The sequence below is a fragment of the Poecilia formosa genome, unplaced genomic scaffold (assembly GCF_000485575.1).
Source record: "Poecilia formosa unplaced genomic scaffold, Poecilia_formosa-5.1.2 Scaffold221, whole genome shotgun sequence".
NCBI classification, from domain to species: Eukaryota; Metazoa; Chordata; class Actinopteri; order Cyprinodontiformes; family Poeciliidae; genus Poecilia; species Poecilia formosa.
The window spans coordinates 1,017,813-1,031,442 of record NW_006800160.1 but is presented as its reverse complement, the minus strand read 5'-3'; the positions used below and the strand labels follow the sequence as shown (position 1 = coordinate 1,031,442).

General features: G+C 38.7%; 1 protein-coding gene across 1 annotated transcript in view; it reads right to left on the bottom strand.

Annotated features, from left to right (window-relative positions):
• The window catches only part of pigg (phosphatidylinositol glycan anchor biosynthesis class G (EMM blood group)), a 90,576-nt gene that overhangs the window by 23,662 nt on the left and 53,284 nt on the right, over positions 1–13,630 (bottom strand). Inside the window, exon 11 of the mRNA XM_007568404.2 lies at positions 4–313. Coding sequence (XP_007568466.1) covers positions 4–313 — 310 coding nt within the window. The remainder of the gene's footprint in view (positions 1–3; positions 314–13,630) is intronic.

Below are 13,630 nucleotides of genomic sequence, written 5' to 3'. Positions count from 1 at the left end.
TACCTGAAAGTAAAAGAAGGCTTGGCCAAACCAGTAATGCATGATGGTGGTCTGGGCCGCATCGTAGTGCAGCTTCTTCCAGATGAACTGAGCCATGAGCGTCTGGATGAGGAGTCCGCAGCACAGCACCGGCAGGTTATGGGCCCGGAACAGGAGCGAAACCAGCAGCACCAGGCCGCCGTAAATCTCCCACAATCCCCTGCTCTTCAGCTTCGCATCTGCCGTGACGATCTGGGATCTCAGCAGGTCCTTGGTGCCCGAGAAGAGGATGCCCAGGACGAAGACGTAGACGAAGCGTGCCTCTACCGTTCCTCTGAAAAGACAAGCGGACGGAGCTCATCACTTCTGTTCCAGCTGGAACAAGACAGTAGCATCGATTGGTCCCGACAAAACGTCTCGCTCAGCGTTCGGGTGACCGGGTTAAGAGACTCGCCGACGTGAACTCTGACTCTGCTCTGGAATCACAAATATCTAGACGGGGGATAAATGTAAAAGCACTTGGTCTAGAGTTTATTACTGAATGATGAAAGAAACAAAGCTTTAGCAAAGAAATTCTTCAGTAACATTAATAAATCACACTCAAAAGATTTTAAAGCTTGTGAGAATCTCTGTGAAGAAGGTGACATATCTAAGGTGGCACGGAAAACCATATTACAAATTGTTTTAAGATTTTTTTTCTCCAAAAGTTGCAGATTAAATAAACTTTAATATCAGACAAAGGTAATCTAAGTACAAAATGTTTTTTTTAAATGACTTCATTTTTTAAAGGAAAAGTTATCCAAACTAACATATTGCAAAAGCTAAATCAATATCATCATCATCATCATCATCATCATATTTTTAGTCCAGACACTTTAGAAATTTCATAGTAAAAAGATAAAACAAAGATAAATATCCGCCTCTTCTGTTGAATCATGAATTAACATGATTGATCACATTTTCTTTGAAAACCTGATTTTTAGGCTGCATTCACACCAGCCCTGTTCAGTCCACTTTGATCACATTCTGGTTTGTATCTCAAGAAAGTCCAGTTTGTTTGAGAAGGGCAGACTGGGAAATTAAAATCTGTCCAAAAAGGAAAACCTAGACCTCGGTTCGGTTCAAATGAACTCTGGTGAAGATCGAATGCAGTGTGGAACGGAAACCGCTCCAAAAGTTGGAAGCAGACTATAGCGCATGGCATTCTGGGTAATTACATCCAAATCAAACATGTCTAGCAAGACAAAATGGTTCGTTGTCTTTTTCCAACAACAAGCGAGAAATCCTACAACCGCTAAAATCTGGCATTACTCCATTTTGTTTACATTTTATGATGAAGTAAGTTGCGCTCATGCCTTCTTCTGTGGTTTTAGTGTCGTCTCTTACAGTGGTTGTTCTTTTAGCGCCCCCACAGGCGAGGAGAGGAACAGAGTTTTAAATTAGTTTGGTTTGTTTGACACAATGCAGTGTGAAAGTGAGCCGCACTAGCTGAAAATGTAACAAATCTCATCATTTTGCGGCCTACCAGACTGTGAAACCAAATTAGTTTCACTTTCCGCATCCACACCTGATTACTGTCAGAATCAAGAAATCACTCCAGTGTAACCTGTCTGACATCATGAAGTAGGGCAATATCTAAAATAAATAAATAAATAAATAAAAGAAGCAACGCGTCAACATCGTACCCAACATTCTTCCTATTAAACAAATGGAGGAAAACGAAATGTGAGACTATGACTCCATCTCTGCCCAGGCGGACTGCAGTTCAATGCATCACTGACGTGCTTTGTGCAGAATCCTTTGCAATATCTGCTCTCCAAAGATCACAACTTTAATTAAATTCATCTTCCTCCCTCTTGTTTAACAGGACTGCTCATATTTCTGTGACTCATAACCTTTGCTTCATTCGGTATGCGGTGTGTCAATGTAACATTAATAATTAAAGCCAGGAGACTGGAAGACGGAGCGAACCGCCGCAGGAAACAGACTGTCTCCCACCCATCACATTGTCAGTTTCTCAATACGTTTTGAGGAACAGGGCATTAAGATGCTCTGAGTGCATTTTGAGGTAAGGTGACATTTCATCAACTGTGTTTTTTTTTTTTTCATTTTATTTGAACGTCGTACCACGAGCTTATAAGAAGACGCACACGTAACAGTGTGTTAAATTAAAATTTGCTTTGAGATCGGGTAGATTTATAGGTTTTGCTGAGGTTTCATGTCATCGTGACGGGGAAAAGTCGGAACTTTTCAGAGTGAGGATTCGGGAAGTGGGAGCTTGACATACCAAAGATGACTTGTTTTTGTTTGTCGGCGTGTTCAGAAGCAATACATACAACCGGCTGCATCCAAAACATCAGGATTTTTACATTCCTCCCCATCAGCTCCTGTGTGCGCTGAGAGTGACTTCCCCCTTTCTCCTCCACGTCCTTCTCTTTTCATTCAGGCGCCTCTGTGCCAGATCAATCTTCCACCCTGGGACTTCTCTCTATCCCAGGCTTGGCTATCAGTTCTTTATTTCAGATGTACTTCTGCTTCTCTCTCTGCTTCAGGGCATTTATTTTTTCCTCTGCTCTCGTCTCCCTCTACCTTGTGAATTTCACTGTCCTTACCTCCTTTTTTGGTGTGTGTGTTTCTTCCTCTGAACGTTTTTACACAATAAAAACGTTAAATTCCGTTCAAGCAAACATATTCTCATTGAGACAAAATCCAAAAATATTAAAGCTTCGCATAAATGGAAAATGCTCACAGGAATTTCTCTCTGAATTAGATTGTGAAAGAAATTAGGGATAATGTTATGGTCCCTCACAGGTGAAGTGAATAACTCTCGTTACCTTTTTCATTTTTTTTTTTTAGCTCACAGTTCATGAGTAGCAGCAGAAAACTCAGGAAGGAATAAAGATTTAAGTGAGTTTGACACGAGATAAACTGTGATGGGTCGACAACTGGGTCAGAACATCTCCAAACTGAAACCGTTTCTGGTCTGAAATGGTCAGAATCTACTGGGTCCGACTTTTTTAAACGAGATAGTGTAGCTCAAATTGCTGAGGAAGTCCATGATGGTTCTGAGAAAAGGGCGCAAATTGACAACCTTTGTTGTTATTTAGTGAAGAGTAGTAAAAAATTTTACATAATTCCTCACTGCGTCTGGTGTTCACTCTCCTGCGGAAACGGACTAGTTGGAGAGAAATATCAACATTACACGGTTTTCTCCAGAAAACCTGCTAAGCCCTGCTAAGTGGGCGGTCCACTAGCCGCACACTGTGTTTTATGCAATTGTTGCGATCCCAGTAAACCATAAACGTAGCTTAATGTCTTTACTTTCACTGCGTATCAAAAAATGTAAAATTTTAAATAAACAAACAACGTTCAGCCTGGTGGAGAGGAAAGTAAAGCTTGGCAACCCGCCAGGCTTATGATATACTGGGGGAAACCCTGACATTAATATCTACTTTCTGCATAAAACACAAACTTCGGACCAATCAACCCATCCAACTAAACCCTGTGTGAAATACCGGACCTTGCTGCTACAGCTTAATGGCCTTGTTATTCTTATTCTTCTTTTTCTTATAATTATTATTATCTGGAGATTATATCTGAACTTGTTTCTAAGTGACGACAATTTGTCATTTCATTACTTTATTATCTTGTTTTGTTGCTCTGAATATTTAACTAATTAGATCAAAATATCAAAACTTCAATTGTCAAGATTTCATACTGAAATTTTTTTTAAATCCCAGCAGTGACTTTATGGGAAGTTGTCATATATTTAACCATCATAGAAAGCAAGTTTGCTAACATTTAGAAGGTGTGATTACTAACTTTTTCTTCTAAAATCAAGGTCTCTATTACGCAGGTCCATCTTTATTTAAAATACAATTATATTTCAAATAATAATACACTAACCAATATTAGAAAATGGTTACTAATATTTTTGGAAATGCTTGTGGCTACCTCATCAAAAAAAAAAAACTAGACATGTCTTCATATGATTTAAATTAGATGACAATTTTTAAAAGAGGAAAAGTGAAGCCAGAGTTAATTTCAACTCAACTTCTGAGCGAGTCAAATGTCAATGAAATGTAATCGTTATTTGATCAAATATTTGTGGGATTTGATCATGTCTGTATGCTTTTTGTGTGCATGTGTCGATTGTTTTCTAGGAGGATTTTAACCAGGCTGCACATCCACTCATGGGGACCCGCGTTACCATGGGAACCACAACAGAGGTCCCTGTAGGTGAATAACCCCCACTGAGACAGAAAGACAAAGTGACTCGAGTAACTTTCTACACATTCAGGCAAAATTTAAAATGAGGCTTCCAGGAAATGAAACAAGTTGAAAACACAATTTCAGAACCTAATAGCCTAATAAACTTGATAAATTGCTACGTGACGGATCGCAAAAGTATTATGCAATCTTCATTTTGTCATGTCACAATCAAGTACGTCGATTTACTTTTGTCATGTATAGTGCAGGAATCGGATCAAACCGAAAAGAAGGGGGAGTCTCATAACGACAGTTTAATAGAAGATGATGAAGAACTTGAAGAAGAAATTCTGGTACCAAAACACAGAACCATTGTAGAACAATGAGATAAACCAAACCTAAAGACTCTAAGGAAGTAGTGGAGATGACAGGGGAGGAAATAATCAGAGGTAAGAGGGTGCAGCTGGGGAAGGGAGCAGGTGGAGGCGAATGATGGGAGTGATTAACATGTGGGGTCAACATCAGAATAATAAGGTAAACAAGCAAGAAGGAGAAAGAAAGGGACAGGAAAGCTGCACAGCAAAACAGAAATAAATACTAACGAGGAATCCAAAACACGACGAGAATAACAGAGCTATTAAGACATTAAACAAAGAAATTATCAAAAAATGTAAAAGAAATAACTAAAACTAAGAGTCCAAACACATACAGCTCATAATTCCAATTTAATTTGATCTATCAGGCACATAATAACAGCAGCTATGCTTTGATATGAACTAGTCTAGATTAGGGTTGCCGTATTCCTGGGAGGTGACCTTCTACACCAGTCTATGGTCACCTTCAATGCCCTTTTTGTCTGTTCTGCTGGTTTAAGTGTTCGGCCATGTCTGGGTAGAAGGGGTGAACCGATTGTAGTTTTCTGGTTAATCACCGATCTTTAAAAATACTGACCTGGTCATTCAGATTTTGTCCAATACCAATTATTTTGGCCTACAAGATCTTTAAATTTAGCAACAAAGTTGCTAAGTTGGCAACAGTGGGGAGACCGTTGTCAACCATGGACGGACAGACGAAAACTGGTGGACTGTCAGTCAAACTTCTCTCACAGCAGAACAACAGAGGACAATGGCTGATTTTTAGATTGGCGGATGAGATCGGTGGATTTAAGGATCAACCAATCGCCGATGTCCCAGAATTAAGAAAATTAGGGTCGATTGCACGGTGTATTCCTACTTGGTAGGCTAGCAGTAGGTTGTGTTGTTCACCATGTACATTGTAGATACTACGGCGTCATTGTTGCTGCTGAAGAAAATCATCCACTATGATGCTCCTAGCACCACGTCTAACCATTAGTTGGACTGGGTTTTATTAAGGGTCTCAAGGTAAAGGGGTTGGATATAAACACAAGTGGTTGTAAAGTAGCTAAATGTTGAAAAGGTTAAGTGGTGTGAAAAGTTTTCAAGATACCACATCTAGTTATTACAGCCAGTTTTCAGCCATTCTTCCTAATTTTACCCAGCTTTGTCACCCATAGTGCCCAACTTGCCTCTTTTCAAATATGTGTATATCTGGACAGAGGAGCTAGGTCTGTCTGATCAACAAGTTTCAAAGAGCACATCTAGTGATATATAGCTTATGACTCAAGTTTCTACCAGCTGCTCTTTATCTAAACTGCTGACTTTACAGAAATCTTTCCCAACTATCAAGTATTTATACAGAGAAAAGGCCTTAAATTGAAACTTTAACGGACAAGTGCTTTCCATAATGAAGGCAATAACATTTAGTCTAATTTCTTCTGGGAGAAATTCTGTGCACACACTTATCCAGAGAGACTTGAATGAAAAAGTGCCAACCCTCCCCCCTCCCCCCACACAACCTCCTTACATGAAAACTGCTCTTTAATGAAGTCATATGAATATTTGCTCAAAAAATTGTGGGATGAGTACACTCGCTGTAAGGGAACAACACGGGAAACAAAGGGCTGAAAGAAGAGTGACAAAGATAAATCGCCTCATCCTGTTTCATTATAGATGAAGGGAAAAGTGGGAGTATTAGGAGGTAATGAGGTTAAGAAAGCCACTGAATCTTTAAGCACTTACAGCCTGGAGAAAATCAGATCTAATTGTATTCTGAGAAAATATGTGGAGATGAATGCAGCAATTAGGGGGAAGAGTGCTTCACCTGTAAACCTTTTCCACAGCAGACATTGTGACGGCCGAACAACATGGCGAGCGCAGGTGGAATTAAAGACGCTAATGGCTTTGGTTCGGTTTGGATTCAGAGGGTGGAAATACTTTCAGAGCGAGAGCATTTCACACCAAGGTAACCTGAGCAAATACGATGAGTAAAAAAAGTCGTCCTCTTCTAAACTTAGCCAACAGCTACCATAAAGTGTTCATTATAACAGACGGTAGATGCGTTTCCATAGAGTTGCGCAAATTGGAATTACAAAAATGAATTCGCTCAACGAAAACACTGCAATTTTGAAGAAAAAAAAAAACAAGCTTTTTTTTCAGTGGACAGCTGTGGTCCTCGTAAATGTTCGTGAATAGCAAAAATCCGTGAACAACTGAGATTCCCATCTACGAACATAACTGTCTAACTTTATTAAGTCAAACAGCAAGTATATCTTAACACACATTAACATACATGTGGAATACGTGAATTTGCAAACAGGCGGCGGCCCGTTGTATATGCCAGGTGAAACTAAATGTACATCTTCCACTTTCGTATCTGTAGCACACAAAATATCTTCGTGCAAGACTTGGCGACCACTAAGGTGTTTTTTTGGGAAATCGTCGTCCTTTATGTACGTTTTGGTCAGCAGCAGTTTGGCCTCAGACTTTCTCATTCATGCCAGTTTCACCCAGTCATTTTCTTATCAATGAATCATGAAACATCGTTTGAAACGTCAGCTGCATTTGCTCAAGTTATCTTAGTCACACATAAAAATTTCTATGATGAACAAAAACACTTAAAAATGGCAAACAAGTAAAGAAATGTGTAGGGGGGGAAGGAGGGGACAAACATTTATCTTCACCGCACTGCAACACCAGGAGTGTACTCAACTCTGATTCTGTTGTCTCTGAAAATGCTCTCAATGTCTGTTCTGAAGCTATTTAGACACTTAGAAAATGATCGACTCACACAGCGGGATTTTTTTTTATTTTTTTTTATATATATAAATCCAGATTGGGTCAAAAAACACGGTAAAAAGAGGATTTCTACTGCAGTTGTCAAAACTCACAAAGCTGTTACAGGGTAATAACTGACCCTGAAGGAGCAGAGCAAGTATTAGACATATATTATTAATCAGTGTCTTATGCAAACCTGTACCTATTGAGGAAGGAAGCAGAGTAATATGCTCCATCCTGAGCACTGTTCTTTATTCAAAACTACTCAAATAATATTTCACCGATTACATTCATTATTATTTTATGCAAAGGGGGGAAAAAAGCAGTCCAGGCCCTGTGCTGGATTGTACGGTGATGGATGTGCGCTGGTGCCATTTATATGATAACTAGCGTGGAGAGAGAAAATCACATACTAATTTATCTGACCTACAGCACTTGTCTCTGATTACAAGCCGTCATTATTGACGCCATCATACCATCTACATATAAAAATTGATGTGGACACGATGTGACATTTGCATACAAGAAATTTGTGCCATTCTGGAACTGGCATGTTGATGAAGAACATCAATGTAAATTAGCCCAAAGCGATACACATGTTCCCCAACACTTAGGGATTGCCAAATTCTGAAAGCTGAAAGGCATCTTGTTTGGGCTTGGCATTTCCCAAGCTAAATGTACAAGCTGTCCTCCTTCTCAAAACAATTAAAGCTAATTGCTGTTTGCACAATTTCTCAAACTACAGGCCCTTAAAAAATGATAGCAAGAGTTTTCTTTCAACTGGATCTCCCCGTCGTGTGATGGTTCGTTTGAGGTGAAACGGGACGAGTTTTCATTTCTAAAGAAAGCAGGATGTGTAATTTAGAGCAGGGTCGTAACGATTCACTGACTGATTTGTGCACCTTGAGTATTAAAAATCCTCCAGGGAAATGATCTGCTTCGAAGCTTAGTTATGTTTTACTACTTACTGTTTGGGTAGGACTGTTTGTTGCACACTTCCACCAATAAGCTGCAGACAAACACTAAGCGCGACTAGCACAAAATAGGATGGATCTGTTTTCCCGGATCCACTTTTCACGTTCTATCTGGGGTTTCCAGGTGGATTTTATTGCTTGATGAAAATGTCTAAGTTTTCATCGACTTTCTGGGGACCTATAGGGAACCTTAAAATGTCTACTTGAAATAGGATAATGTTTCTCCAAGGAAGAACATCAACGCTTCCGAGCAAGGGTGCTATAGTTAACTAAAACGAACAAAATAATGAAAACTGAAATTGAGAAAACAGTTTTGTTAACGGAAATAAATATCAGCGGTAATTAATGGGGAAAAAATTATAACTAAGTGGAACTATATCATGTGTTTATATGGCATGCATTTGTATAGATATAATATCCTTTGTTTTTGTGTTTATGAATTTATTTATTAGCCTTTCAAACTGATGTGAAATGATTTTTTTTGCCCACACAAACAGTTTACGTCAGCTGCCGGAAAATTATGGTGGTCCGTACTCTTCCGGGCGGCACTTACTCAGGCGCAATATGGCCACAGCAGAAGTTGGACAGCAGTCGTTGGTTCAATAATTGAATATATTTTTTGAAAATGGTATCTTCTGCTGTATTCATAACCCAGTATTTGTCCACATAATCACTATTCTGCACCTAAATTAAACTAAAACTAAATATTTAACAAATAATAAACAAAAACTAACAAGCAAGCTCTAAAGACCAATTAAAACTAACTGAATTAGACAAACGAAAGGCTTCAAGGAAATTAAACTAAACCATAATGACAAAACCAAAGCTAGTATAACCCTGCTGCCTAGTTGAAGCGGAGAAGTGCACAGCAGGTGCTGAAGCTGATTCTTAGCGGACAAACCGTAGCTTTATGGAAAATAAATTTCCTACCATCCTGGTTGCAACTAATGGGTTGTGGAGCACATCATGGCGGTACATAGCTGGCAGATGTGTTTCTGAGTGTGACAAATGTGCCAAATCCTGCCACCAACATGGACATAAAAGCTACAGATGGCTGTGCAAAGTGAGAGTTCATCTTTTAAACTCACTAAGGATGAATACTTAAACTAAAACCTGGAGTATACACATTAAAAAAGTATAATTGAGTCTGCTGCTGAATTATTTTTATTTTTTAATTGACAAATTTCAGATTTTATGCCATTTTTGTCCAGGATGACTTAGATAAGTTATTATTGTTATAGGTTAATTTTCTAAGCTAGGGAAAAGCAATTATTAGGGATACACCAAAATGAAAATCTGGGCCCAATACTGATATCTGATGTTAATACTGCTGTTATGGCAGTATTAAAGAATATGTTATTGTATCAAATCTTTCATTCAATGACTCGATAAATCGGAATAATTGATGGATTACTACATTACTGAAATAATTGTTTACAACAGCCATAATTTGGTGTGAGTAGAAGAGCAAAGGAGAATGCAAAGCAATAGAAAACCGAGGCGTCCAGGCGGCACGGAAGACGGATGGGAGTTATAAACAGAACGACACAGAAAGAAAATCATAAGACTTGAGACCGTGGCAGAAGTTTTACTGTCCAGTTAATAGAAATGTGGTCCATCACATAAAATCCCAATAGAATGCACAGAAGCTTCTGTTTGTTACATAAGGACAAAAAAAACTCTGAAAAGTTCAAGGGGAGTGAATATTTTTGCGCAGCACTGTCAGAAAGACAAATGTTGTCTGACTTGCGCTTTGCTTCCAAAGCGTGCGTTTTAAGAGTCTAGATACTGCAATGAACAGGAAGTCGTTGCTCCAACATATTGGCAGAGATATCTTTCTTTTGCTATTTTCAGAACAACAAAAAGGTATACAAAAGGTATTCTATCAGAGCACAGACAATAAGGAAGCTGATGATGTTTGGAAAGTTATGTCCAGGTTCACCTTTCTAACAAAATAACAGTTAAAAAGATTTCATCAAGGGTACATTTTGTTACTCTGTTACTGCTGAACTCGAGTCCTTTTGTAGGCACTGCCGCAATCAAATTCATCCAGCAAGATAGAGGATTAAACATTCATTAAAGCAGATAGAGTAATAACTGCTGCCTAGATGTATCATTAATCACTAGCTCACACTTTAACTTGTTAGGGGACTCTACACAGACAATGTCTCGAAAAACAGAATCATTTCCATCCCTCGGATAGGGAGGAAAAAAGAAACTTCATTTATGATCAGAATTTCAAATCAGATTTAAGCTCCTCACTGTAGGAGATGCAGCCTTTCAGGATGGGTTATTTATACCAACGTTGGCAACAGTTTGGGCTTGATTTTCTGTTTTGGGCTGCGTTTTTCTGCTGGGTTGGAAGTGGGCGATGCCAAGCTGTAAAAATGTGAAATCGCAGGAATCAGATGTGGTCATTGATGGGTTTTTACAAAAAAAAGTTGATTTTTTTGAGTGAATTTTTTATTTATTTCTTCCTGTTGTGATGTTTTATTCTTTTAAGGTTTCACCGTGCCGAATCTGAAAATGTCCGCAGCCTCAAGGGAACTGCTGAGTCAAGACAGCCTATATTTGAACACTGCTGCAGTTCAAATATAGGCTAATAAAAGTTATCAAATGCTTTTACTGGCAAATAATTGTGAAGGTAAGCTCTGTTGGGAACTTCAGACCCAACAGAGTCTTACATTCAGCAGGACAAGTCTAATATAATATGCAAGATTTTTAAATTACGTCTTTGCATTTTTTTTAATAACCAATTGTAATAAAGGTGACAAAGTGATAGTGCTTCCAATTCTGCAGTAAAGTTAAGGGCTGTTTCGTTTTTTGTTTTTTTTAGGTATTTGGATTTGAATCATCTGGTTTAAAATAATTTTAAAAAATTTAAGTTAGAGAGTTCAAAAAGGGGATTTACAAGTTTTATTAGGCAATAAAATCACAGTAGAAGTAGACGGATATAAAAGTTGAAGTAATATATCTAAACCAGGGGTCAGCATTTATTTCTCCCCAAAAGGCCCACATAAGCAACCGTCATTAATCTTGTGCTGAGGACTGAACCATAAGCAGAACACACATTCCAACAAATATATATTTACCAAAATTTTCTTTATTTTTATTTAGTTTTTACTTGCAACAGTAGATACAACAATGTCTCCTTATACGTGCATTCTTATGCAAATTCAAGCTATTGTTCCTGAAAATAGTCCTGACTGCGTTTTCGTCCAGCTGAGCACAGCAGTTCAGCTGTAAATAAAGACCTACCACCAAAACTCAACATTCTGGATCAGTCGCTCTTCCTTTAGCCTCTGCTGAGGTTTATTTGCTTAAGTTTCACTTCTCATTGCATTTAGTTACTTAAAAATATGTCACCATTAGTCAAAATGAAGGCAGCATATTCATAGTCAACACTTTTTGCAGTTTGGTTTCCAATTTTCATGCATTTGTTGGTTTGTATTTACAGAAACCTTATGTCATTTTTCAGGTAACCGTACGACTGTGATTGAATGGCACATCATTCGTAACGCCAAAAACACAAATATTATTCTTGAAGAATATCTCCATTTACAATAGGCTTCTTCTGGATGCTACTTAAATTTAAAAAATGATATTTATATAACTAGACTGCACACAAAAACGCATTTAATATTTATTGATGTTCTGATGGAAAAGTAACACTTCCAATCATTCTGTCAGTTTTTTTTATTTACCATTAATAAGTGAAATTTATGACAACGATAAATCAAAATTCTTCTCATAAATGTATTGAGATAAATGATAAAAGATACGATAAATGTCCACACCTATTTCACAGCTCTATATGTTTATGAAAGTCAGGGAGCCCATATGACAAACCGAACCAAATGAAATGGAAACCCAGAGCTTCGGAATAATGACATTCAATAAAACTAGATTATATAGCAGCTTTGATCATGTTTATCTCTTTAATTCATAAAAATACTTAACTAAAAAAAAAAACAAAGTTTAAGAACAGTGCCTAGATACGAACTGGTTTGTTTTTATAGTTATCAAATGGAAACAGGAACAGAGCAAACGTACAATGGAGAAGGGCTAAGCAAGTTTGTTGTTGTTTTACAAAAACAGTTTCCTACAACTTACAATTTATTCATAGACATGCAGTTTGACAAAAAAAAAAGAAAAAAAGAGGTTCAAGAGGATGTTTTTGGCAACTGCAGACATTAAAGGCAAGGAGATTAATCACCCTCGTCTGATCAGCTTAATGCTTTCTTTTATCTTAATAGTAACAGAGGACGGAAAATAGAAGCTTGTCGAGTTGCCTGGATTTCTGGTTACCTTGGTAACAAGCGCCATCGCTCCACCAGCAGGCGGATAAGGAAAAGGTAAGACCATGTCCAATCCCATTAACATGTTTGGCATAGCCCCTTCATCAATCACCCGCATCAGGCTGGCACTTACTGTAAATCAGCCAGAGCAGGAAATTCAGCACCACAGGCAGACACCAAACCCCCCCGGAACCCCCCACACCCTCCTCCTATTTGGGACAAAGCCGAACACGTCCAAGTGACAACTGGGGGGGTAAGTGGGACTTTAAAACAACGGCTGCAGAAAAACATCTAATTAGTCCTTGGAGCCACTTGGTGGATACCTGCGAAGCCTCGGCGGCGATGTCACTTCTTCTTCCCTTTAGCCTCATGTTAGATTTATGAGGAGGACGACCTCCTTTTCCGAGGCTGTAACCTGGTTACAGCACACTCAGCAATCACAGATAACAACGCCAAGAGTAAATGGAGGATGATCCTTTGTTAAAAGGTTTTCACTGAGGTTGCTGGTAACGCCGAATCGACTTTGAAACGTGACTCTAAAGTGGTTTACCGCTTGGGTAATAAAGCTGAATCCTCTGAGTGTGTTGTGTGTGTGTGTGTGTGTGTGTGTGTGTGTGTGCGTGTCAGTATGTGTGTCTGTGAGAGTTCACAGGTGTTTTGAGACAAGTTTGAATACATTTCCATTTTTAAGCGGGATCTGTATGCATGCATATTTTTAAATTGGGGGAGCAGCACCACCGGTCGCTCTCCGGATCAAGCGGGCCGAGGTAAAATGGGTCATGTTGTTTTTTTTGTGCAGGTGTAAATGCATAAACACAAACGCGGACCGCAGAGGCTTGTTGTGGACTTTATATCTGGTAACAAATGCACCAGAAATTGGTTGTGACATACAGAGGTTCTGGCAGCTCCAGCTGCTTTGATGTGGAGCCACTTCCTGCTGGAACATTTGTTCCCAAGAAACACATTTTGTGACCTTTACCGTGTGTTTCTGTTCGTTTCTGCTGCAGTTATTGTCAATGTTTTAAAGGCGCAGCAT